General features: G+C 43.5%; 1 protein-coding gene across 3 annotated transcripts; it reads right to left on the bottom strand.

Moving 5' to 3' along the window:
- Positions 1–1,823: 1,823 nt before the first annotated feature.
- On the bottom strand, positions 1,824–26,356 carry ENKUR (enkurin, TRPC channel interacting protein). 3 transcript variants are annotated; one of them, XM_030550340.1, is made up of 6 exons: positions 26,244–26,356; positions 25,805–25,899; positions 22,483–22,628; positions 16,710–16,939; positions 5,338–5,484; positions 1,824–2,425 (listed from the first exon to the last, which is right to left on the bottom strand). In XM_030550340.1, exons 2-6 carry the CDS (start codon positions 25,879–25,881, stop codon positions 2,252–2,254), a joined length of 774 nt encoding a protein of 257 aa, XP_030406200.1. In that variant the 5' UTR covers positions 25,882–25,899; positions 26,244–26,356; the 3' UTR covers positions 1,824–2,251. The 3 variants fall into 3 exon arrangements, with proteins under 3 accessions (XP_030406200.1, XP_030406199.1, XP_030406201.1); XM_030550339.1 differs by lacking the exon at positions 26,244–26,356 and having other exon boundaries at positions 25,805–25,920; XM_030550341.1 differs by lacking the exon at positions 26,244–26,356 and having other exon boundaries at positions 25,801–25,888.
- Between the last annotated feature and the right edge of the window lie 52 nt (positions 26,357–26,408).

The following is a 26,408-nucleotide window of genomic DNA, read 5'->3' as shown; positions in this document are numbered from 1 at the left end:
TGAGCTATCGACAGCCCACATCCACCTACACTGGCTTGGCAGGCAGCAGTGGTGAAAAGACCAGAACCTAGACTGGAGGGTTTCAAGACCCCTATTTTTTGCCTTCCTTTGTCCCTGTAACTAATTGTCTATATGGATATTGACAAGGGCATCCAGATTTGTGGGCATCTCTACCCAGGCTAATTCATCTTTAATTTCTTCTTGCAGCCCCAATCAGAACTGGTATGCCTGTGCCACCGCATTCCATATCGGCTGTATCGGCTGTGAACTGTTAAAACAGCATGGCCTAGGAGGCAATGGTTCCCTGCCCATCAGAGCTTCCTTAGGGCAGCCTCCACGATTTGCATTTGCTGTGGGCCACCAAATAACACTGACATGGCTTGGGGAAGACCTCCCAGTTCAACAGTACTGGGCTGTCATACTCCAAGAAAGGGGAGGCCGAGTCTGATGTTTCCACTGCCAGCAGGGTGATGACCAGGCTCACCTTTGCATGATGAGTATTATAGCACTGAGGATGCATCATGAACAGAAAGTGGCACTGGTTTATAAAACCTGGAATCGCTGGAGATTACCATCACACCATTCTGACCACTGAATCAGGGAACAGGGCTGCATGAGTGTCTGGAGTACAGCATTTTCTGCACACAACTGTGTGACTTACTCTGGCAAGAGAGCTCATTCACTGAGGTCAGCTGGACAACTTGGGCCTGCAGTACTTGGCAGTCCACCTGAATGCAGTAAGCCCTCTCAGACTCCCAAAGGTTTAGCCAGGTCCATTCTGTTGGCATCAGGTTAATGCCTGTGGCCTAAGTGGTCCTTGTAAACTGTTATTACCGGGGCTTGAGAAATCTGAGCTAGGGATTGGAGCAAGAGTCAGTCTGGGTCAGATACCAGGAGGTCAGAGTTCAAAGCAAGCCAGAGGGTAAAACCGAGACTCGTGTCAGGCAGGGTCATGTTATCAGGAGATCAGGAGCAGGTATTGCAGGGAAAGCAGCCATAGGCAGGGAGAACTCAGTTGCATGGACAACTTCCTGTGTTTGGTCTCTGTCTTATATTTTAACCCAATCAGGACCCCTAGTGTTCCACCAATCAGATTTCAGAACAGGAGTCCTCTGTCTGAGTTCAGCTGCTATTCTGGAAGTTGTTAGCAGGTCTCTGGATGGCAAGATAGGGCTGCCTAGTATTTCTACACAGCAAAGAAAAACCTCTGGCTGAAATGAATGAAACAGCCCCATAAGCCCAAGTTGGCTGGCACAGGTCAGTCACAGATTTTTCTTTGCTGTATAGACATATTCTAAAAGTCTGGAGGACCAGGGTTCAAGACCTCTGGTTCCTGATGCTACCTGAAGTCAGTTTTTACCTCTGACAGCATAATTGCTAGCTACTATGGAAATGACTGCGATGTCACAAACAAAGCATTATGTTTTAAAGTGGGAAACAAGCAGCAAGAAGGAGAAGCAAAGTCTTAGTTTTCATGCAAAATGCAATTATAGTTTATAATATGCCAACACTGCATTATGCCCAAGTCATGCCCATGTGTTGTAACATCACTTTCAATTTAACATTATATGTATAATGGAAGCAACCAAAAAGTACTCCTCCTGCTATATATTTATCACAGGATTATGAAATCATTCATTCTCCAACACTGTGTACTCTGCTGTCCATGGTAACACTACCGCTGGAAGGTTACACTTTTTAGAGGGCCCCACTGTAAATATACTGAAAATTGTTCTTAGTAATAAAAATGAAGATATAAAGCAAACGTATGATATAGTAACCAAATTGTTCATAAACAGAATGATCCAAAGCTTTAGCAGTTCCATTATTAGCAGTTCTTTAATAACTAGTATGCAAGTCATTGCCACACTCAGTGTGTTTACCAAGTTCACTTCTAAGATGAATTAGTTCAATTACTTAGTATTTCCATGCCAAAAAATAAGTGCTTTGAACATATCAAAACTGTCTTTTATCAATCTTTTATATAACATTCATAGGAAAACTAGACAAAGGAGATTAACTTTCATAATAAAACTTGTATTTCTTTATTGAAAATGAAAAGAATATAGACTTTTATTTTAAAAAATATGTGAATTATACAAATGAAAAATTCCTTAAATGTAACAACTTGCTAAAATTCTATTATATTTGTATAAATTAGCTATTTCTCTTTCTCTGAATAAGGTGGACTTGTTTCATTTCCTTCTGTTTCATTTTCTTCTCAGGGTAAAAAAAATTCTTTGCAAGGCACTTACTTATTTGCAATATAGATAATTTTGTGCTTTTCAATTATATTAATGTCATGCTCTAGTTGTTTCATCTGTGACTCCAGCCTTTCTTTATGGATCTTCTTTGGTAAGGTGTCTATTTCTACAGAAAGGCCCTGGAACTCGTGATGTACCTCTTCCCAATTCTTTTTCAGACCCTAAATCCATTATATGAAAAGAAAACTTATGAGAATAATTTATTTTTTTAAATGCCATATCTATACAAAGTATTTAGCAATATTAACAAACATTTTGCCCTGTGATATGTGCTCACCTCCCATTAACAATGAAGAAATGTTAAAATAATTGATTAACATCTGGGTAGCATTTAATGGGGCCAATAAGTGGGCACAATTCATTAATCTCTTAAAAGTCAATGTGGTAATAGCAAGGATGAATTTGGCCTGGTGTCCTAAAATAGGTAGGGTGATCTAAGCAATGCTTACATTTTAATGGAAAGTTAATATATTACAGATTTAAAATGGCATTCTGAAGTGACTACATTTGGCATTACAAGAATTGCTTTATCTGTGTACTTGTAGCACGTATCTGTGCATGGTTGTGTTTTATTTGTAATGGCTATTTTTGAAATCTTTAATGATAATCTGGTAATGTAATCTGTAAATTATTAAAAAAAAAAGACTATGGCAGCATGTGCATCTAAAGGCAGAATTTGGGCCTGTTTACTTGCTGGTTTGTAATGTTATTTTTCTTTACCAAAAAAGGCAGTAAAATATATGTATGAAGCTAACAGCAATTCAGCAGACATGAACCATTCTTTACTTTTTGTCATTTAGAGGTATCTTTTAATGTGTGCAATTCAGATCTGATCCTGCACCACTGAAGACAATGGGAGTTTTCACACAAACTCCAGTGTATAGACCTATTGGAGTTTACTTCTGTCATAAACAGATAGTTAAGGGTTAATGCCTCTTTTACCTATAAAGGGTTAAGAAGCTCAGTAAACCTGGCTGACACCTGACCAGAGGACCAATAAGGGGACAAGATACTTTCAAATCTTGGTGGGGGGAAGTCTTTTGTTTGTATTCTTTGTTTTGGGGGTTGTTCGCTCTTGGGACTAAGAGGGACCAGACGTCTACCCAGGCTCTCCAAATCTTTCTGAACCAGTCTCTCATGTTTCAAACTTGTAAGTAACAGCCAGGCAAGGCGTGTTAGTCTTATTTTTGTTTTCTCAACTTGTAAATGTTTCTTTTTGCTGAGAGGATTTTACCTCTGTTTGCTGTAACTTTGAACCTAAGGCTAGAGGAGGTTCCTCTGGGCTATATGAATTTGATTACTCTGTAAAGTATTTTCCATCCTGATTTTACAGAGATGATTTTTACCTTTCTTTTCTTTAATTAAAAGCTTTTTTTTCTTTTCCTCTGGGCTATATGAATTTGATTACTCTGTAAAATATTTTCCATCCTGATTTTACAGAGATGATTTTTACTTTTCTTTTCTTTAATTAAAAGCCTTTTTTTCTTAATACCTGATTGATTTTTCCTTGTTTTTAGATCCAAGGGGATTGGATCTGGACTCACCAGGGATTGGAGGGGGGAAAAAAAGGGGGATGGTTAATTTCTCCTTGTTTTAAGATCCAAAGGGTTTGGATCTGTGTTCACCAGGGAATTGGTGAAGTCCCTCAAGGCTACCCAGAGAGGGGAAAGTTTTAGGGGGACAGGGAGTGATCCAGACACTGAAAATTCTGGATAGTGGCAGTGATACCAGATCTAAGCTAGTAATTAAGCTTAGAAGTGTCCATGCAGGTCCCCACATCTGTACCCTAAAGTTCAGAGTAGGGAAGGAACCTTGACAACTTCCTCCCAGGACAAGTGGGGAGTCCAAAACATAAGAGTCAAAATCTCCCTCCAGGGCTCCTCCAGAGGCAGCATAACAATGTGCTGATCCTTCTTATAGGCTAGATTGTAAATTGACGATCTAGCCCTATATAAAAAAATTATGAATTCTGAATCCGTGAGAAATATATACTGAATCTATTCTCAAAGCTCTTTTTTTCTCATAAAAAGTATACCCAAAGAAAGTGAAATTGAGAAATATTTCAGGTTTTTGTCCCTAATTATTTCCATTTATTTGTTGTGACATCATAAAGAATTTAAAAGAAGATATTGAGTTATCCAAATAAAGTATCTGAAAATTTCTTAACTAGCAAATAGTACTTCTTTCATCACACTCTGATACCTGAAAAATGTCAGAACAGAATGTAAGCATAAGAAATTCCAGCCCAGATGGTAGGGTTCCCCCGCCCCACAGATGTTACAAAGGGCCAATAAATAGGCAGTTACAATGAACATGCTTCCTCTTTAACTACTATTATTGTGAGGGCATAAATAAAAGACTCACCACTTTCACAATCCATGGTGCAAACTGAGAAATAGTAGTGGCCTTCTCTCTTTTGCTTTACACAATTTTGCCATTATTGGTGCGATAGCCTTCTTGTTGACAGCTCCTGACATCTCTGACAGTCTTCCTGTCTCTCTCCACCTCATACCTTGTTTCAAGTCTCAGCTGAAAACGTCTCTTTTTCCCCTTGCCTATACCTCTTTATTTCTCTCTCCCTCTGATATTATTTGTTATCTAATCCTTTTCTAATGCTGGAAAACATTTTGGAATACATGTTGTATGAAATACACTATACAATAAACATGAGGTGTCATGAATTTGGAAAAAAAGAGGATGTTGTATTTATCTAAGACTCAAAAAGCCTTAATCCTGCAGCTGGATCTCTGGTGTTGAATCCCTGTAGCTGCCTGGAGCTTCACTGACTTCACTGAAGCCATGGGGGAAGGGATCCAGATGGGAGGTACCTGTAAAATTGAACTTTAGAGCATCCTAAACCTGTGAAATTAGAGTCAGATCAGATTGTTTGTCCAGCCCTACCTATAATTATTCTAGAGCTCCATCTAGTGAAAAGCTAGCCAACCTAAATGCATTGTTTCTTGTACACCATAGTACTTTGATACCTTGTATACTTTCCTGTTACTTATATGGAAATACAAATCTAATTTGTCTTTTGTACTTACCACTATGAAACCTAAATCAAAATGCATACCTGTAGGAGACTTTCCCTTTCTTCGTCAGACAGTCGTTTCATGGCTTTTTGCCTCAGAGTCTCCTTGACATAGGCATCATACTCTTCCTGGGCTCTCTTTACTTCCTCATTTCGCTTAATTACGTATTTGGGAGTAAGACCATAATCCTGAAAGTCAAGGAAAAGTTTCCTGTAGAAACTTATAAGAAAAAATCAATGAACCATATGATATAAATATTATCAGTAATGGTATTTTAAATTTACGAAGGTAACTTTGAATATTGTTTATTATTATTAAACAATAAAATTCATGTCATGGCCATCTTCTGAAAAGCATCAAGCCTGATTCTTCTGTAGTCCATCCAAAGTCCGTGAAAATGACTCATCAATTTCATGTATAAGGCCTCAGAACCAGATGGAAATAAAAACTGAAACCTCCATATCTAAGGATTGATAGAAGACTCACCTATTGAACAGTTTTAGACCAGTTAACCACAGTGCAACTAATTTTATATCAATACTTTCATTACATCAAATGCCTTACTTTGAAATGCACATTCCTTTGCTTTTCATGTGTACAGATTTTTGTTAAAACATTATATATCATACCAAAAAGTCAAAATGTTTACTATAATGTGTTGCAGAATGTCTCAGTTATGTCTGAAAGACATAGTTTTACATTAGGAGTGATATATATAGCAGTCTCTCTGGGCAGGATTGTGTTTTAAGGAGGTACACTTCCTTCTGAAGGTCCCAGATGTGCATGGGGAACACACCTACTACATCATCCTTTCTTTAGAGCTCTGAACTCTTCTCACTGCACCCAGTTAAATCTACTGGAGGAGGCAGTCAAGGTCTCACCTCCTCCCTACCATCTTTGGGGTGGCTTGTGACCCAATGGGTGCTGGGAGGGACTGTGACCATGCTTGGCCATTGCATACGTGGTGCAAGGGATGGGAACATTTTTTGCTCCTTCCTCTATATTTGCTCACTTGACCAGCTATTGGGCATGAGGTTCCTATGAATTCCATAGGTAATGTACAAAACAGACAAAAATCCCCTTGACTGGAATGTGGCTTTACATACTAAAATTTACTTCCTAATGGATCTGCCAAAGCTGCTATAAGTACTAGTGAAGTTTCAAATGTAAAATTCTGCATAAATTAGTGGGTAAGCAAACATAATGAACACAATTTCCTTTGTGATATTTTGCAAGGTTTTTCAAATCAATATCTTGTTCATAAAGATCCAATGATTTAGATGTGAGCTGACATTTATGGATACTAGGCAAATATACCGGGAGGAGACATATACCAGTACCATTCCGGAATGTAAATTGCAGTTTGTAGAGATTTTGCAATTAGTGAACCAATGACTATTTCAATTTTAGCTTTTTTTGTTACACTGGAGGCTCAGGGTCCTCTGAAGACTGAGAATCCCAGACATTTTTCTGCTTTATTTCCTCCTCGCCGCCTTTGGCCCAAAGCTGCATATCACAACCACGGAAACCATGGAAAGTTTGGGCTCTATTGGAAGCCTACTAACACCACTCCTGAAATGGCATAGGGTCAGCTGCAGAGCAACATGAAGCACTGTTTCCCCAGTGACTGAGCATACTGCCTTTGCAGTACTCCCTGGCTGGCCTAGGAGAGAAGAGAGAGTGAGTCAACTCTGAGGCTTGATCTATACCACAGAGTTAGGTCGATGTAAGGCAGCTTAAGTTGATCTAATCCAGTCAGTGAACACACTACAGCTTTGCTCCTGCTGATGTAATGGCCCTACTACACCATAACATAATAACTTCACCTCCATGAGAAGCGTAGGGCCTATGTCAGTGTAGTTAGGGGGCACAGTGTCTATGTTGACACCGTGTTACTTACATCGGCTGTTGGCTGTCATTCTTGTGAATTTCACAGCTCCATGCTGAAGCTGTAAAATTGCCTCCAATGACACCCTGACTTTCTTGTCAAGTGAGGGACTCTAGCTAGAGTCTGGCTTCCCCCAAGCTTCCTGCAGGGCTGTGCCCACCCAACTCCCTGCTGGTAACTGGACTGCTGCCCAGAGGCTCCCAGAACCCCACAGGGAGCCCTGGTGTTGCCTGGAGCCATTCGGCTTCTCTCCGCTGGGAGCTCAGCTGTCCCCTCAGGCTCTCAGCTCCCCACTGCAGCTGGGCTCCTGGAACGGAGCAGGGCTGCCCGGGGAGGGGGCAAGTGGGGCAATTTGCCCCAGGCTCCGGGCCCCACAGAGGCCCTCACGAAAGTTTTTCGGGGCCCCTGGAGCAGGATCCTTCACTCACTCCGGGGGCCCTGGAAAACTCTTGCGGGGCCCAGGCCCCCGGAGCTTCGGCCCCTGGAGCTTCTTCCACTCCGGGTCTTTGGTGGCAATTCGGCAGCGGGGGGTCCTTCTGCTCCGGGACCAGCCCCCATAGTGCCCCGAAGACCCGTGGCGGGGGGTCCTTCCGCTGAAGTGCCGGCTCTTTGGCGGCAATTTGCCGCCAAAGACCCCAGGCCTCCTGAATCCTCTGGGCAGCCCTGAAGGGAAGCTCTGGGCCTGGAGTCCAGGCAGCTCCTGTTGGGGGAGCTGGGAGCCTCAGTGCAGCCATCAGGCTCCCCATGGGGATCAGGAGTCTCAGGGCAGCTGCCACGTTCCCCACAGGGAGACTCTGGGCGGCAACTGGGCTCCCCATTAGTGCTGTGGTTGTAAGTTGACCTAACATAGGTCAACTTACCTTTTTAGTGTAGACATGCCCTGATACTCCACAGGATAGCATGTTGTGCAAATTTCAAGCTTGTTTTTGGTGAAAATGTAATGAAAATTAATTTGCATAGAAAACTGTAATTACAGAGCCAAACCCTGGGAAATGGAGCAAAGCTGAATAAAAGGTCTTTGCTACACCCTAAAATGTTACGCAGCTGAAAAACGGACTTGTAAGCATGTCCGAGTGGCTCAGACATGGATGTTACTACAGGATATAGGGAAGTAGCAGGCCACTCTTCTCCCTCCATGATTGGGGTTTGATGCAGTGATATACCACAAAGATCTCTATGACAGTGGTTCTCAACCGGGAGTACACGTACTCCCAGGGAGTACACAGAAGTCTTCCAGGGGGTACATCAACTCATCCATATATTTGCCTAGTTTTACAACAGGCTATATGAAAAGCACTAGCAAAATCAGTATATACTAAAATTTCATACAATGACTTGTTCATACTGCTCTATATGCTATACACTGAAATGTAAGTACAATATTTATATTCCAGTTGATTTATTTTATAATTAGATAGTAAAGGTGAGAAAGTAAGCAATTTTTCAGTAATAGGGTACTGACACTTGTATTTTTATGTCTGATTTTGTAAGCAAGTAGTTTTTAAGTGATATGAAACTTGGGATACGCAAGACAGATCAGACTCCTGAAAGGGGTACAGTAGTCTGGAAAGGTTGAGAGCCACTGCTCTATGACGTCCATAGTTGTGCAGAGTCCTTGTAAAACGTATCTCTTTGGGGAACCTCCCGAGCAAGGCTAGGGCCGCTCAGCATGTCCAATTACCAACACGGGATTGGCCCAGTACAGGCCACAGACTCTTAGTCCCTTGCAGCGGGCTGCACCCTTGTGGACTTGCTTTCTTTGTTTACAAGTGGGGGAAAAGCAAAAGTTCAGATTCAACACAAAACAAGGTCCTCCTGGCATCAATAAAAAGCAAAAATGTCTGTGGCACCACCTTACTTCAGGGGTGCCTGGGCAGCAGCTTTGTCGGAGTCTTTATGGCTGAGTAGCCAAGTCAGTTTCTCTCTATTGGACTTGTCCCTGGGGTTCACTGGGAGTGTTTCTGCCTGAGGGTTCCCCCTGCTATTTTAGGAACCACTCATCACTCCCTTCTCAGGGCTTCCCCCCCCTTGCATACTGCAACTTCCTCGTTTTACAGCCTTCCTCCCTAACATGCATGACTGGCAGGGCCAGAGGGGCAGGGCTATCTTAGCACTGTGGCAAACTGCTGGCACTACTATGATGGGTCTTGCACTTTCTCTTCTTGGGGGGAGAGGGGTTCAGGATGCCGTTTCTTGCCCCTGAACTGGGATATTAACTCCCCCACTAGTGTCCTAGAGGAGGAGAGTGGAGAGGGAGGGACCCAGGCCCACCCTCTACTCCGGGTCCCAGCCCAGGGGCCCTAGGGATAGCGGTAAACCACTTGAACTAGCGGTTCCTTCCCCAGGGCTACTTCCCTCTCCTGCCCTTCAGCTTGTGGGGGCTTCCTGCCTTCCCTCTGCACAAGCCAGGTGTCCCTTTACCTAGGGTCTTGGTCTTAGCCCACTGCAGCACTTCTCCAAACTTTCCTCTGCTTCTCTCCAAACTGCTCTCTGCTCCAACTCCAATCCACTCTGTTTCTACTCCTTCAAACTGTTCTCTGCTCCAACATTGTCTGATTGAAGTAGGGGGTTGATATAAGGTGACTGACTTCAGGTGCTCTAATTGGCTTCAGGTGCTCTAATTAACCTATAGCAAACTTTCTTCCCTCTACAGGGAATAGGGCTCCCTTCTAACCCTCTCCTGCTGCCCTGTGGCCATGCTGCATCACAGCACGCAGAGCAGCCCAGACCCCTTTCCTGTTAGTGTAGGGTTTATACATGCCTTCATATACCCTCCCACTCAAAAATGACACCAGGGATTCATGTTGTGCAGTGAATGTGCTGTCCTTGTCAGTTGTAATGTCTATGCCTTGAGAAAAGAAATTAGCGTTTCTATGAGCCTTGCCTGCTCTGTGGGACATCTGGAATCTGTACGGTTGTAGAACTTGGTACCAGTGCATGATCCTCATGTTTGTGTCTTTCCTTATGTGCAGCCATCAGAGGGTACATGGTCCATAATCAGTGAAAAGGAGGTCCCCAATAAGTAATAATGTGAAGTATCCATGGCCCACTTGATACCCAAGGTTTCCTTTTTGATTACTGAGACATAGAATTAATTTTTGACGCAGGTACAGTATGAGGTGTTCCTCTTTGTCGATGACCTGAGAGTACTTCCCCAAGCCCCACATTCGATGTGTCCAAGTCCTTCAAAAAGTCTGGGTTGAAGAGCATCTGTTTGCATCATAAGCTCTCTTGTAACGTTCTTAAGGCCTTACTGCAAGCATCGAACCACTGCATCTTCTGTGGTTTCCCATCCCTCATCAGGTCTGTGATGGGGGGCTGGATGGTTAGCAAGTATGGCATGAAGTGCCTGTAATATCCAGCCAAAACAGAAACTGTCTAACTTGCTTCTTTGTCATGGGCCTCAGATAGCTGGCTAAAGCCTGCACCTTGTTCACAAGTGAGTCCACCTCCACCATATTCCCAAATAGGGGGCATCAGAGTTCCCAATCTTGCACTTAGCCAGGTTGGCAGTTAGGCTGTTGCTGGCAATTGACTGCAATATTTCGGTAACATGGCCAAGATGGCTGTCCCAATCTTGGCTATATATAGTTATTTCATCGGAATAAGCCCACATAGGTGGAGGACCTGGCCCACTAGTCTTTGAAAGGTCACTGCAGCTCCATGTAGTCCACATGGCATTGTTCAAGAGTGGTACAACCTGAATGGTGGGCAAATGCAGTTTTCTCTCTGGACTCTCTTGTCCACAGAATCTATCCCATACCCTTTTGTAAGATTAAGTGTCGTGACAAAGTTCCTCCTCTATCGTGGTGGGTCCTGCACTTATTGGCAGATTTGTTCACCTCAGAGATTCACTATGTCGGTCAGGGAACAGCCCAGAGACCTTCCCCTCTGGTAGAACCCACAGTCCAGGTCAATTCCTCCTGTGTCTGATCAGGAGTTGGGATGTTTGGGGAGAACCTGGGCCTGCCCTCTACTCTGGGTTCCAGCCCAGGGCCCTGTGGACTGCAGCTGTCTAGAGTGCCTCCTGGAACTGCTGTGCGACAGCTACAACTCCCCAGGCTACTTCCCCATGGCCTCCTCTCAACACCTTCTTTAGCCTCACCACAGGACCTTTCTCCTGGTGTCTGATAATGCTTGTACTCTTCAATCCTCCAGCAATATGCCTTCCCACTCTCAGCTCCTAATGCTTCTTGCTCCCAGTTCCCTGCATGCATGCTGCAAACTGAAGTGAGGTCCTTTTTAAACCCAGGTGCCCTGATTAGCCAGCCTGTCCTAATTGAGTCTAGCAGTTTCTTCTTAAGTGGCTTCAGGTGTCCTAATTAGCCTGCCTGCCTTAATTGGTTCCAGCAAGTTCCTGCTTGTGCTGGAACTGCCACTGTTTCCTTACCGAGGAAAAAGGGATCTACTTAATCTGGGACTAATATATCTGCCTTCTAACACTCTCCTGTATTCATCTGGCCTGACCCTGTCACAGTGTATATATTTACTTTGTTTCCCCAAGAGGTTCCAGTAGCTTATCTATCCTAGGTATGGGACCATAGGTGCCAACTCCGTGGGTGCTCCAAAAAATAGCAGGTACTGAGCATCCACCAGCAGCCCTGCGGATCAACTCCTCCCTCTCCCCCCCAGCGCCTCCTGAGTGCCGCCATCAGCTGTCCAGTGGCATGCAAGAGACACTGGGAGGAGGGGAGGTGCAGGGGCAGGGCGTGCTCAGGGAAGAGGGTGGAACGGGGTTAGGAAGAGGTGGGGCAGGAGCTGGAAGAGGCGGGGTGGAGTGGGGGCTTGGGAGATGGGGCAAAGTGGGGTCAGGGCTGGAGTCTAGCACCCTCCGGCATAGCACAAAATTGGTGCCTCTGCATGGGGCATGCATCAAACTTGAAAACTGCACTGACTTTATGGAAATCAATTCAAAATCTCAACATACCTTTGGGTTTTGGGGTGAGAACTATGGGGTCTTGCTACTCACTGTGTGACTCCTCCACCATGCCCAAGTCCAACATAGTTTGGAGTTCAGTCTTGATGGTATCCCACATCCTCCTGGGTAAAGGTCAAACAGTCTCTCTTACTATCTATTCAGGTTCCATCTGAATGTGATGGTATGTCCTTGAAAGACTGAAAATGCCTGGGGGAATGCTTGTATCAGCAGGTCCAGATGAGTCTTTTGATATGCCCTGAGGGTTTCCCCCTCTCAACAGAACTGGTCCTTTCCATTGCTGGGATCTTGGCACCCAGCTCAGGGTCTGTGGTAAGGGGAGTGATTAAAAGGGCCTCCCTATCATGCCAGACCTTCAGTAAACTGACATGATAGACTCAGTTTCTATGCTTTCCCCGGGGTGCCATATCTCATAATCTAGGGGCCTACCTTATGCGGTACCTTGAAAGGCCCTTGCCACTGGGCTAATAACTTGGATTCAAACTTGACACCAGAAGCACTACTCAATAGCCTGGCTGGAACATGTGTAGCCCTGCTCCTTGGTTGCAGGTGGCCTCCTCACACTGCTGGGCCCTCTGTAGGTTTCGCAAGTGAAGGTCTCCAACCTTTTAAGCAGCTCATGCAGCTGGAGGACATATTGCACCAAGTTTTCTACCTGTAGTTCTTGGCTTTCCCATGACTCCTATAAGAAACTGAGGATGCTTCAGGACTGCTGTCCGTATAGGGTCTGTGGTTAGGGGAGTCTGGCCACACCCTGAATCTACTAGTCCTATTACTTTGTTTCCCTCTACCCACACTAGGACCACTCCTTCAGTGGGGCTTTTCTTGTGTGCCTTAGTGTCTGCAGTCCATAGTTGCCCATAATCACACTCCAAGTAGGAGTAGTCTTTGCAGAAATGACCCACCTGTCCACAGGAGAAACACTTCCCAACTGATGGTGTGGATACTGGAGGGCGGTACTGTGGGAGGCTCTCCTGTTGGTCTGACTTCTCTTGAGTCTTGACATGATCCTTACTGTGTAGCGATGATAGGGCTGATGAAGAGGTGTTCCCTCTCAGGCTGTTGCCCTTGCTTCTCATCTTCCCATGGAGTCCCAGCCTCCTTTCTGGAAACCAGGGGCCTTTTGGAGGTGAGTCGGGCCTTTTGCCGCTTGTCGCTGTCTCCCGTTGAGTACTTCTGTCTCCCAATGACCAGCCCTCATGCGTCTCAGTAGGATTATCAGCAGTTAGATTGTTCTCCATAAAGCCCACTGTCTCAAGATCTCACGCCTATGCCTGAACACCCAGGTCATTTTTCCTGGAGAGTACGCTCCAGCACCTGTTCCCCTGTCTGGGACTCTGGCCTCAGCCACCACCAGCAGTGGTCTTTTTAACTTCTGAACTATTACTCGAGGGCATGCATCCAGTAGGTACCTCTCTTTACCAGAAACACTGCCAGGTGGGTCTCCTCTGAAATATCTAAATGACCCTTGTATAGTCCAGGGCTGCTCCCAAATCAAGTTTGCAGCATGTGGCTTGAGCAGGTCCCCACAGCTGGGGCACCAATAGTATGACCCAGTACTCTGAGGGCCATCTCACAGCAGATGTCATACACTCAAAAGCAGCGATAAACACCTTGGGGTGATTGGCAGGGCCAATCTTAGCCAGCTTCACTGGGCATCTGTTGGGGGGACATTCGGTGGGGAGCCTTCGAAGCCTCAGTTGTTCCTTGGGACTAAAGTACTGACAGCATCTGTTGCACCAAATTCTGTTGTTCCTGTTGGCACATGGCTAATTCCCTTAGCATCTGTTGCTGCTGTTGCACAAGCTGGTGTTACTGCTGGGCTTCAAGATGCAGTGGCTGCTGCTGTAGGGTGGCCTGTTGCTGCTCAGTCTGTGACTCATTTTAATAGCCATTCCAGATACATTACGAGGTTGTATTGGCCAGGTACTTCTCAACCTTAAACACCGCCCCTGCCTTTATTTTTTTGGTCAGGCTGCCCACATTCTTCAACACTTGTAAAGAGTCTCTCTGGGGTGCCTCCCTAGCCAGGTTGGGGACCTCATCATACCTACTTACCACCATGGGGTTGGTTCAGTACGGGCCATAGCCTGTTGGGCATTGCAGTGGGCCATTGTGGGTCTCCTTACTTTGACAAAATAAGCCTCTACTGGGGTCAATAAAAGGCAAAAATGTCCATGGCAGTAGCCAAGTCAGTCTCTCCCTATCAGGCTTGCCCCTGGGGTTTGCAGCACACTTCACAGAGTCAGGAACCACCCCCTCAAAATAAGCAGAGCCCTGCAGATCTGTGGATATCCGCTTCATATCTGCATCCATAGATGCAAACCATTTTTGTGGATAGTGGATCAGATGCAGATACAACTGTGCAGGGCTCTACTCACCGGCAGTGCCTGGCCTGTGGCGTCTGGCTCAGGCAGGCTGGGGGATGCAGTGCACTCAAGGCCGGCAGCCACCGGGGTTTGGCGGCAGGCTGGAGTTGGGGCTCTCCAGCAGCCGCTCGCTGCACCATTTCCTGTCCAGTAGCTCAGACCCCTGGAGCAGCACCAACATCCCCACCTGAGGCATGGCCTAGCCTGCCTCAGCACTGGCCATGCTCCCAAGCTGCCAGCTCCTGGGCAGTGGGGCCTGCCTACAGCTGCAGGGATTGGAGCAGGTGGGGCTCTGGCGCCCCACCCCTCTGCCCTGCTGTGATGCAACATGCACTGCTGCTGCTGTGGTGTGTGCCATTACTCACAAGCCCCCAGGAGCAACATGCAGTGTGATGCCTCTTCCCCCCAACCCCTGCCCCCACATCACCCCTTGTCGTTGAGAACCCACCCTTGCGCTGCACCTTACCCCTAACTCCTGCCCGTGCGCCCCCTCTTTCCTGCAAGACCCCATACCCCGACTCACTCATCTATGCTCCCTTCCCCCACCCTGCTACCCTTGTGACAAGGCTTGCTGTTGCAGGTGCGAATACACATAAAAGACAGCTAGCAGACTGCGGGTTGATTCTGGCGGATGTGGCTCCATATTTTTGTATCCACGCAGGGCTCTAAGCATAAGGGCTCCTCTTCCTGTTTCAGGAGATATTCTACTTGTTCCCTTCTTGGGGCTTTTTCCCTTGCGGACTGCAGCTTCCTGCTTTTATAGCCCTTCTCCCTACCATTCATGATTGGCAGGACTGGAGGGTCAGAGCTACCTTAGTACACAGCCTCTTCCAGACCGCTTTCCTGTCAGTGAGGGGTTTATACACCCCATCACAGAGCCTCTGTGTAGTGTCTGATGCTTGTCTTTTCCTCCTGCACAGTCATCATGTAGGGCCTGATTTTTCACTGACTTGCACTTTGAGTAGCCAGCCATCTAATCTTCTGCAGTCTTGGCTTTCTGATTTGATAGCACTTTATATCCTCAGTACACAGTTTCAGTATGCACTGCAATACACTGAAAAAGTTTAGGATTTTCATTTCTCCTTCACTAGAAACGGAATTTTCATTGTATTATTTTTGAATTTGGCCCATATTGGAAGATATGTTGTCAGCTAGCTGTTAGATGATAGTCCTTGTAAAAATATTGCTCTTGGTAGTATGTACAGCAACGCCCATTTTACTTCAAATAATTTAAAATCTCAACCCTGTCATTAATAATATTATATACAACCCCCTCCAAAAGAAAACTATGTTAAAAGAGTGTTATACAGGTTTCAGGGTCATGCACTCAACAGTCAGAGAATGCCAGATTTGATGTATCACAGTTACAGAACTGACTGCAACTCTGTGCCCTCTTTTTGTCCTGGGGTGGAGCCCCACAATTCTCCCACTCTTAGACCAGGATCCTGGGGTTATAGCCCCTTGTGTATCTCTCACAATTACTCATCAGGCCCAACTGAGTTCTTTCCTTAGGGAGCTTGTGACTAGAATTTGTTGGAAATTTCCTAACAAAACGGTTTACTTGGAAAATGCCAATCTATGGATCCCAAAATGTTTAAAAAACCACATGGAAACCTGCCTGTTTTCCTGCCAGCTTGCCAAGCAGGTTCCTGGGGAGACTGAGCTTCAAGGTTTTGTAGCTCTGGGGCAGCACCACCATGAGGTCTGTCCCAGGGCTGGGGGAATCTCAGGGATTCCAGGTTTTCTGCAATTGAATGGAGAGATTAAGGATATGTCTACACAGCAATTAAACACCCACAGCTGGGCTGGGTCAGCTGACTTGGGCTGCAGGGCTGTAAAATTGCTGTGCAGACATTTGGGCTCAGGACAAGTCAGAAGCCCAAACATCTACGCAGCAATTTTTAGCTCTACTGCCCAAGCCTCATAAGCCCAAGTCAACGTCAAGTCTTTTATTCCAGTGGTGCCAAAAGTTTGTTGACAATACAAGAGAAGGGGAATGAGAATATTCAAGGCTTATATCTGATCCAAACCTGAACAAAATTTCATGGTGAAAAGAAAAGGCACTTCTCTGGTCCTAGGGCTTTCTCCCTGATGAATTTCAAATGTCCGCTGCAAACAGTGGAGTATTAGAAATTCTCAGAAAAAGTCAGATGCATCTTTTAAAATGAAAAGTGTTAGACAACCCAAATATAACTCCCCCTATAATTTAATAAAACATACCTTTTTATTAATGTATTTTGGGACAAGTCCTGAAGTTTCAAGGAGATATTTGTTTCCTTGTCTTGTGTCAACACAAATAGGTTGAGGCTTCTTAGCCACTCCCATGATAACATTTGCTGCATTTGTATTTATGAAATTCTTTTTACTTTGAATTCCCATAAGTGGGTGATCTTTCACATGTGGCACTGATGGTATTGTTAGTAACCTCTTTCTTCCTTCATCTCTTTTTCCTGTGGAATTAAGCATATGAGCATCCTTGTAGCTAGTATAAAGCACTAAGTCATTTTTCAATGTTAGCATTCTCAGGTATCTCAAGTGGGAGAAACAACTAAAACTGAAAGAAAAAATGTACAGAATTATTCTGAAATGAAAATCAACTAGGTTAACAACATAAGAATGGCTTGGGGAACTACTGTAATGAAAAACTGCTTAAAGTTAGTTGGACCAAAAACCTACAGAAAATCTACATGGCTTCTGATCAGGTTTTATCCTGTAAAATCCATTTAAAAGTACTATCGTGTAAGACTTGATCCATATTTTTTCTGCCAGCTGTCAGAGAATTTTACTACTTAACTTATGTTTTATCATCATCAAAGAAATATTTTTAAAATGTGTATAATATTTTATAAAATTAAACATGAGCATTACTTTACATGGAAGAGAAAAATTAAATGTTTATACTTAAGTATTTTAGCTCTCTTTAATACATTTTGTCTTTTTTAAAATAAATTACTCAAATGGTCTCATTTTGCTCTTCATTTCATCTACCTTCCTATCTGCTCTGTTCCTCTATCTGCTCTACAACCCATGCAAATGCTTGCCTGATCCTCCTCTCTCCCTACACATTCTGCTCATGCTTTTGGCTTCCTTCTCTCCTGAACATGCTGTCAAGTTGTCTCATTCCCTCTCTCATGGAGAGACGCTGGCAGTTCTAGTCCTACTGGAAGCTTCCATCACTGAAGGTAGCTTCTGTTTCCTCTCCTCCTCCTGTATGACAGCAGCCCACTAGTGAAAGCTGTAGTGATGGCTCATCCTCTTTGTTTTCAGCTGCTTTTACAACTGCAGAGGCAGCTGGAAGCAAGGAGAAGATGCAGTACCAAATAATCAACCAGCTCTCTGTGAGCCACCAGTAAGTGTTCAGTGGACCATTAGTGGGCTACAGACCAGAGTTTGAGAACTAATAAAAGTATGTTTCTGTACAATGGATTATATAGTAAAAGGCTAACACTGAAAGCAGCTTTTGTAAAACTGTTGGGAGATACAATCATTCAAGAGAGCAACTATTTTATTTGTAATACCTTCAATTCTTGACATATTACATTTAGGCACTACATCACATACGGTACATACTTTCTTTGTAATTCTGCTTCTTTGAATTGATCATTACACAGGATTCTCACTCTTGAGTCTCATACATTTAGATGGAGACTGACTGGGAACTCTCAAAACTACGGAGTTTTTGAGGGTTGCACCCTTATCACATCCATCCACCAATGCCATGAGGTGGAACACTTCTCCAGCAGCACAAGTGGTACAACACAGTGGAGCACTCAACTGTCATTCCTTTTTTGAGCAAAAAAATGAAACATTCAACTAAGTATAGAATCACAGAAGATTAGGGTTGGAAGGGACCTCAGAAGGTCATCTAGTCCAACCCCCTGCTCAAAGCAGGACCAATCCCCAGACAGATTTTTACCCCAGTACCCTAAATAGCCCCCTCAAGGATTGAACTCACAACCCTGGGTTTAGCAGGCTAATGCTCAAACCACTAAGCAATCCCTGCCCCCATGAAGTACATCCATACAGGTAAAAATCCTGGGAGATTATATCAGTAAAGAAGCAGAATTACAATGTAAGTGATTTCCCCTTCTTTAAAGATACCATCATCCAGGATTCTCACTTTCACAGTGTACATAGCTTGAGGGATGTCCTTTCCACTAAAAAATTCAGTAATACACACTGCATCCGACAGTGATGGAAATATCAATCCATATTAAATAAACAACTAGTAAGGTTTCTTTCCTTTCTTTCCTTTTTTTAAATAAAGGAAAGGAAAGATCAGGGACCTCCAAAGAACATCAGTGAAAAAACCCAAGATCTTCCAGACTGAATCCAATAAAAAGAAAATTTGCCAACCTAAACAAGGGGTAGCACAAAAGAAACAAAAATTCTAAACAGTGGGAGAGTTCACACCCCTTTACTTCAGAGGCATAGGCCTGGTAAGCCAATGAAGGATATGCTGGGAGCGGAAGGTTACAAGAAACATAAGCTACATAAACGCAAGACAGGAGGCTCATATAGCTACCTGCATTTGTCTATGTTTAAAACATCCCTGAGGTTCATAGCGAAAGCTGCTTGCTCTATTTCTGACAGTGTAAGAGAGGATGTGACCTTTTTAGTATCAGCTATCCAGATCATACTAATGAGAGATGGTAATAATTAGGGCCCTACCAAATTCATGGTCCATTTTGGTCAATTTTGCAGTCATAGGATTTTAAAAAATTATAAATTTCACGATTTCACATATTTAAATCTGAAATTTCATGGTGTTGTAACCATAGCAGTTTTGACTAAAAAGGATGTTGGGCAGGGGGTTGCAAGGTTCGGTCTTGGTATTGCCACCCTTACTCTTGCTCCGCTGCTGCTGGAGGCGCTGCCTTCAGAGCTGAGCAGCCAGAGAGCAGCAGCTGCTGGCAGGAGCTCAGCTCTGAACACCACTGCCAAGAGCAACGCAGAAGGAAGGATTGCATGGTATGGTATTGCAACGCTGACTTCTGTGCTGCTGCCTTCAGAGCTGAGCCCTCGGCCAGCAGCCGTCACTCCTCAGCTGTCCAGCTCTGGACGCACCAGCGCAGAAGTAAGGATGGCAAGGTCTGGTATTGCCACCCTTACTTCTGTGCTGTTGCTAGTGCGGTGCTGCCTTCAGAGGTGGATGTCTGGCCAGCCGCTGCCACTCTCCAGCCATCTAGCTCTGAAGGAACAACAGAAGTAAAGGTGGCAGTACCATGATCTCTCTACAATAACCGTGCAAACCCTCATAACTCTCTTTTGGATCAGGATGAATATAAGCTTTATACAGGGTAAAATGGATTTATTTGGGTTTAGACCCCATTGGGAGTTGGGCATCTGAGTGTTAAAGACAGATACACTTCTGTTACCTGCTTTCAGGTAAACCTTCACCTTTGGGGCAAGTAATTCAGACCCTGGGTCTTTGTTGGAGCAGACGGAAGTGTCTGGCTCAGCAAGACAGGGTGCTGAGGTCCCAAGCTCGCAGGGAAAGCAGGGGTAGAAGTAGTCTTGACACATTGGGCGGCAGCTTCCAAGAGGATTTCTGTGATCCAACCCATCACACTATGAATGAAGAATACCTGGTTTGTTTGAAGACCAGAATCAGACAAAAGAAGAAGATGATCAAGGGGGTTGTGTGGCACCACACCTTACTTATAAATGCTTATAGCAGACTCCTACCAATAAACCCTGCTGCTTGTGCTCCTGGAGCTTCACTGTATTTTTAGCACATTAGCTCAATGAAAGCTAGCACAAATATATCTTCTCAAGCTGGGAATCGTACCCTCAGCTTGTAGACACACTCTCAGGTATAAATGCACTGGTGCCTAACAAAGGTGCTGAAAAATTCTGAGGCCATAACATATCAATCCCAGGGAAGAGGGTGCCTGAGTTATACTGCAGCACTGAAATACTGTCATTCCCCAAGGGGTAGGCAATTTGACCTAGGGGTTGGAACAGGAGTCTGGTCTAGTGATTGGAGCAAAACCAGAGGGCAGGAGATGAGCCATTAGTCAAAGCCAAGAGTCAGGAGTTCTGAGGAAGGTAGGGACCAGGGCTGGACCAGGAGCAAGTGCTGGTGCAGGAAGTAGGTCTGGTGCAAATGCAGACATGAAACACTCTGAACAGCCTCAGCGCTGTTATTGCTACAAAGGCTTGAATGGTGAGCTGTTGACCCTTCTGTCCAATCAGGGAACACAATCACTTGGTGAGGGTTTATTGGACCCAGTCAAGCTCATTGGGTTGCTAGGCAACCACAGGCAGAGCCAGATGAATTCTTGACAAATACTGAGCCTCAGCAGGGGCTCTGTTGTGTTGTGGTTATTCAGAAGCACTGATACACTGACACCCCAAAGAGATACCAGAGCATTTGGACCCCTATGGAGCCCTGAAGCACCAAACTCAAATAGGGACATAGTGACTGTTCTGAGGTGCTGACTCAACATGGTTTCATCTGGCATCAAAGTGTCAAGTCTTAGTAAGATAGGTGCACTAAAGCTATTCTGAAGTGCTTAAACAATAAGAGATCACAGTCATACTGAAGTGCTAATCCTTAAAAAAGGCATCAGGGCCTGCTCTGAAGTACAGGTACACCTATACCTGCTCTAAGGCCTATCCTGAGGCATGATTGTGCCAAAATGCCAAGATTCTGAGCTCTGAGGCATTGAACTTGTCAGGTGCTGTTGCAATGAGCTCCAACATTCCAATGTACTGAACTCTGATGCGCCACGCTCTACTAAAGCTGTGCCAAGTTTTATTCTGAGGCTTCACAGTTGGTCGCAGCATTGAAGTCATTTCCAGATGCCTTGAGGTCACCAATGCCTACTCTGAGGGCCAAACTTCTGAGTCATCAAACTCCCAAGCTGCATTTGCAGCCCCACAACTATTTTCAGTGCCAAAGTTTCCCCTAGGCTTTGGGCAAGCCCAGATGCTGGGCTACTATGTTGGTTCCCAGACACAATTGTTTACTGTACACTGAACATTTTCACTTCTGAAGGCTTGACATCCAGAGACCTCACAATGCCACAGCAAATTCTGACAGTGACACACTTACAGCAGTCTGGTTGCATTGAGAATGACGTCTCTGCAGACTAACTGCCGTGGTACAACCGGTCAGGAAAGTGGAGACTAAAATTGCCAAGTCCCTCTAACAAGGATAGGGATGTGCGTACAAAGCCAGACTGCTGGCAAAAAAAACCCTCTCAAAGTTGAATACTTACTGATGGCTTAGTGGGATGCAACATTCCAAAATGTTTCTGCTTTGTGTATTCCAAGACAGTCTCACACTACAGGTTTGAGATTCAAGGGAAGTATCAAAGAGTGAAAATCCTGTGGTGATAATATCCTTAAGAAAATCAGAAATACTTTCCCCAGCTCTCTTCAAGTTTTAAAATCATTGGCTTGAGACAACTTCAATATGTAATTTCCTTGCTCTTGTGAATAACTGTTTTTAACTTTCTAATTTGTATTATTTGATTTAAAATATTAATATTAATGACCAATTTATAAAATGACTGATGTATAATCTAAATTAAATATTTACATAAAACACACCACCAACCTTAAAATCAGACTTGTTAGAATTTTTTTACCTACTATTGTTACAAATAATATCTCAGATTACTGTAACCAATAAATTAATTATTTTTCTCTGTTTTCAGTTTGCCTTGTGCATTTGATAGTGCTGTTTATATAATCAGTTGTACCGTTTTCCAGTCAGCTAGTTAGTCACTTTCCCTTCGTGTTTGTTAATGATTTTTACATAGCAAAAGAAGGGAGAAAAAACGTTTAAAAAAACAACAGAATAATGATTATTAAGCCACAAATACTGGCGAGAAGACAAGGGCAGTCATAGCATATAGAACTAGTTTAAATTTTAAAAATACGACTAGATTTCAGGTTAATGGGTTCATTTTCAATACCGATACAAATCCTAAAAATACAAGAAACATATGTTACTTTTCACATATCTATGCCAAAAACATACTGTCTGGTAGCTTTGGCTCCTTTGAATGTTTCAGAAGAAAGTTTTTTGGAGATGGTACTTCATTTTTTGCTGGTCCCATAGTTTTCCATGGAGCTCTATTTTCTTCTATTTCATGTTTCACAGATGGTCTAAATGTTGATATATATCTTTAATGTTGAAAAAATAACCAGAAAGTAGTTAAAAGTCAGAATTTATATATATATATATATACACACACACACACACACCCTCTGCCCCAATATAATGTGACCCGATATAAGACAAATTCGGATATAACACAGTAAAGCAGTGCTCCGGGGGGGGGGGGGGGGAATGTGCACTCCAGTGGATCAAAGCAAGTTCGATATAACACGGTTTCACCCATAATGCGGTAAGATTTTTTGGCTCCCGAGGACAGCGCTATATTGTGGTAGAGGTGTAGATACATATTGCAGTCTTTGTCTATAGTTAATATTCAAATAAATGTGGGTCCACAAAAATGCTTTGGGTACTGCATACAAAAAGTAAGACATTATAGCAACATTTTTATGAGATTAAAGCATAATTTTGCATTACACACATTGCTTGGTCTTCTTTTTAAATCATCTGCATCTTAAAATGACATTTTCTTGTGGGTCTTCAATCCAGCAGGATTAGCACATCAACTTCATTATACTTTGTTCAAAGATCATTCAAAATATGCATACAAGGTTTCTGAATGAAGACTTCAACTACATTCATGGGACTTTCCAGAGTTGAGCATATACAGTTTAGGAAGAGAGCAAACCACAATATACAATACATACTTTCCATAGCATTCCTCCAAAAGAGGCAGCTTCTGCCAATTGACAGAGTAAAGAACCACATTATTAATTGTTATTATTAATAATGATTATTATTGGTACTGCTGTAGCACCTAGGGGCCATAGTCATAGACCAGAACCCCACTGTACTAGGCACTGTACAAATGTTTTCAGATTATATTGCAATCACTTATATTGAGGCCAAAAACTTACTATTTTTCAAAAATGGATTATACATTTATATTGACTATGACAGCATCTATAGTTACATTAGATAAGATAAAATTATATTATAAAGGTATACACAGCCACATGCTTCAGAATATATGTTAGCCACTTACTGATGGGGATTATGTAAAAACTTCTCCTATGGGTGTGTTATTTTGTAATTGTCCACTGGCTGCAGGGTTTCTTTCACCTTCATCTGAAGCATCTGGTATTGGCTAATGTCAGAGTCTAGACTTAGGGTATGTCTACATTACTCACCAATGTAAATCAGGCCAAAAAGGAACATTGGTTGGAGCCAGTACAAGAAGTTCTATGTTCCAATATCATATACTTATATGGCATAGGGCTGATCCTGAATGACTGAAATCAATGGCAATTTTGTCACTGGCTTCAGTGAGTGCAGATTTAGGACTAAGAGCCCAGGCATGGAAGAATGTATACACTATATGTCCATAATTCTGGACATAATATCTGTAATGCAATAAGGTTGCTCTCCTTGAGAACGGCACCCTAACTTACTTTGTTCAAAGGGGTGCTTTCTTGTGTGACAAAAACCTGAAAGGAACAATAATAACAACAACAAAAGACACATGGATTTATGGGCACATCTATCTGTTGTCAAGATATGGATCCCTAGTGGTATTAAACTGTAGTACCCAAAAATGGTTTTTGTTAATAATAATACATAATAATAACATTGAGATTAAAACTGGAATGTATCAAAGTCATAGAACAAACTGTTCAGTCCTCCCAAATGGCTAAACCCTAAGCTGTTACCCAACAATATGTGATGCATTTTCAAGTATGGTAAAGGCAAAAAAAGACAATATATATAGTACAACCTAGTTAATTAAAAAAAGAACAGAAGGAATTACTTTGGTTAAACAGTTTCAGCTGAATGAGAGTCATGGTAGCAACATTAACGAAAACGTGCACAGAAGTAAAGGTGTTGCAAGTGCCAGACAGACCATTTCTTTTTATTACAATCTTTAGATGCCGGTGATCTAAAAGACAGGGAATCACCTTCAGGTTAACAGGGAGATTGGGATTCAAGAAATTTCACATAAATAGTGCTGTACTGTACTATTTTGTTTTGCCTGAAAAATACTTTGATTGTGTGACTTATTGTGGAATACTGTACAGCTGTCTTCTAGGTACAATCAGATCATGAATAAAAGTGAATGGACAGAACAGGTTGCAACTACCATGGCTCAAAGCTTGTAAAACCAGAGGGAGAGAGCGAGAGAGAAAGAATGCTATTAGAATTAAAGTGAATTTCAATTTCCTTCCCGTAGTGGTTCCTATGGTTCTGAGCACTTAAATAAGAAATGCCTAGCGTTTTTCATTTAAGAATCTGCTTTCCTTCTTCAATCATTCAAGCTAAGCTACTGAGGTCCAGAAATTGAGGTTATGGTTTCTGAGCTCTGCGTAGGAGATGCTTCCTTCTCATATGATTTAAAAATGGGAGAACAAAAAAAGAAATGTAGAGCTTCTGACATGTATGAGGAGTAAGGTCTTAGGATAGCTTCTCTCCTTGACTATTCTTATATCATATCATTGGATTTCCCCCTCTTCCTTCCCAAATGTGAATCAGACAAGTTTCTTTTAATGTGCTAAATGTTTTGTGTAACTTACAAGACAAAGTGAAGGAAATAATTTTTCAGTTATGGAGGATGCAGACAATGGGTTAATGAGGGTAGCAATGCAACAGAATTTAAATTAAGAGCTCCTTGGGACAGGAAACACCTTCCTCTCTATTTTGTATAATGTCAGAGCATCCATAGAATATTGGGGCTGGAAGGGACATCAGCTGATCATCTAGTCCAACCTACTGCTTGAGGCAGGACAAATCCCCAGACTGAACTCACAACTCTGGGTTTAGGAGGCCAATGCTCAAACCACTGAGTTATCCCTCCTCCTGAGCACTATATTGTTGGTGTACATTAAATAATAAATAATGAAAAGATGAACAGACCTACAACATGCTCCATTTTTTCATATATAAATGGTGCAGAACCCAGCAATGTGACAAATTAGCAATGTGGACCCCTTAGTTGGGTAAAGCCTGGACATCTTTGTCTTGTTAACTCATTAACACTTCCATTTATTTTATAAAAGGAGTGTGCAAAAGGTTGTATTAAATTTGGTTTGTTTTTATATAATAATATAATGGTTAGTAACAAGCCATAGCAAGTGTCTTGTCTGGGTATATATTTACAGCTTCCCCATATCTATTCCCCAGGTGAGCTAATAAAAACTGGAGTGTATTAGACAAAGTCACAGAACAAACTGATTCTTTCTTACTCACCTACCTTGGTAGTTTGATTGGCTTCTCCTCCACCCGCGGTAGGAGATTATATATGCTCTCTTGGGCACACAGCGCTGTCATCCTTGGCTTGATGGGGCCCTCAGGATAATACATTTACATTGTATACACTTTTGAGGAATCTTCCATGTTCGCTCCCTCTCTTTTTTCTCTGTCATTTTCTCAATCTCTCTTTATTTGTCTCCCTTTCTCCATCTCGTTTTTCCACCCCCCCCGATACTGCCCCCTTTTCTCTTCCACCCCTCTTTGGTTTCAGCCCTTCTCTTCCCCTGCCTCCTCCTTTCTCTCCTGCGACTCTCTCCCACACCACCCCCCTCTCTTCATTCCTCCTCCTCTCCAGCACACTATTCCCCCTCATTCGCCTCCTAGCCCCATCACTCCTCGCTTCCCCCCAACCCGTCCCCGTGGTTCCCTCCTTCCCTTACCCTGCTCCGCTTGGTCCCGGTTCAGAGAAGATGATGCTACTAGGGATTTGCCTACTGTTGTCTCTTCAGTTGCTATGGGAAACTATTGCTTAGTGACGCCTCTGTGGAGGGGAGGGGTTATTTGTGACCTCATTTCCTTCTCTCTGAGCCCGCTAGCAACTTAGG

This window comes from Gopherus evgoodei, chromosome 2 (assembly GCF_007399415.2).
Source record: "Gopherus evgoodei ecotype Sinaloan lineage chromosome 2, rGopEvg1_v1.p, whole genome shotgun sequence".
NCBI lineage: Eukaryota > Metazoa > Chordata > Testudines > Testudinidae > Gopherus > Gopherus evgoodei.
This window is presented reverse-complemented; position numbering and strand designations above follow the sequence as displayed.

Excerpts from the sequence above, each read along its gene's own strand:
- ENKUR (XM_030550339.1), bottom strand. The coding sequence starts at position 25,914 with ATGTATTATCCTGAGGGCCCCATCAAGCCAAGGATGACAGCGCTGTGT. Across the intron at positions 5,485-16,709 it reads CAAAATACATTAATAAAAAG|GATTATGGTCTTACTCCCAA; the intron begins GTATGTTTTATT and ends CTTGACTTTCAG. Across the intron at positions 2,426-5,337 it reads AAAGGGAAAGTCTCCTACAG|GGTCTGAAAAAGAATTGGGA; the intron begins GTATGCATTTTG and ends TAATGGATTTAG.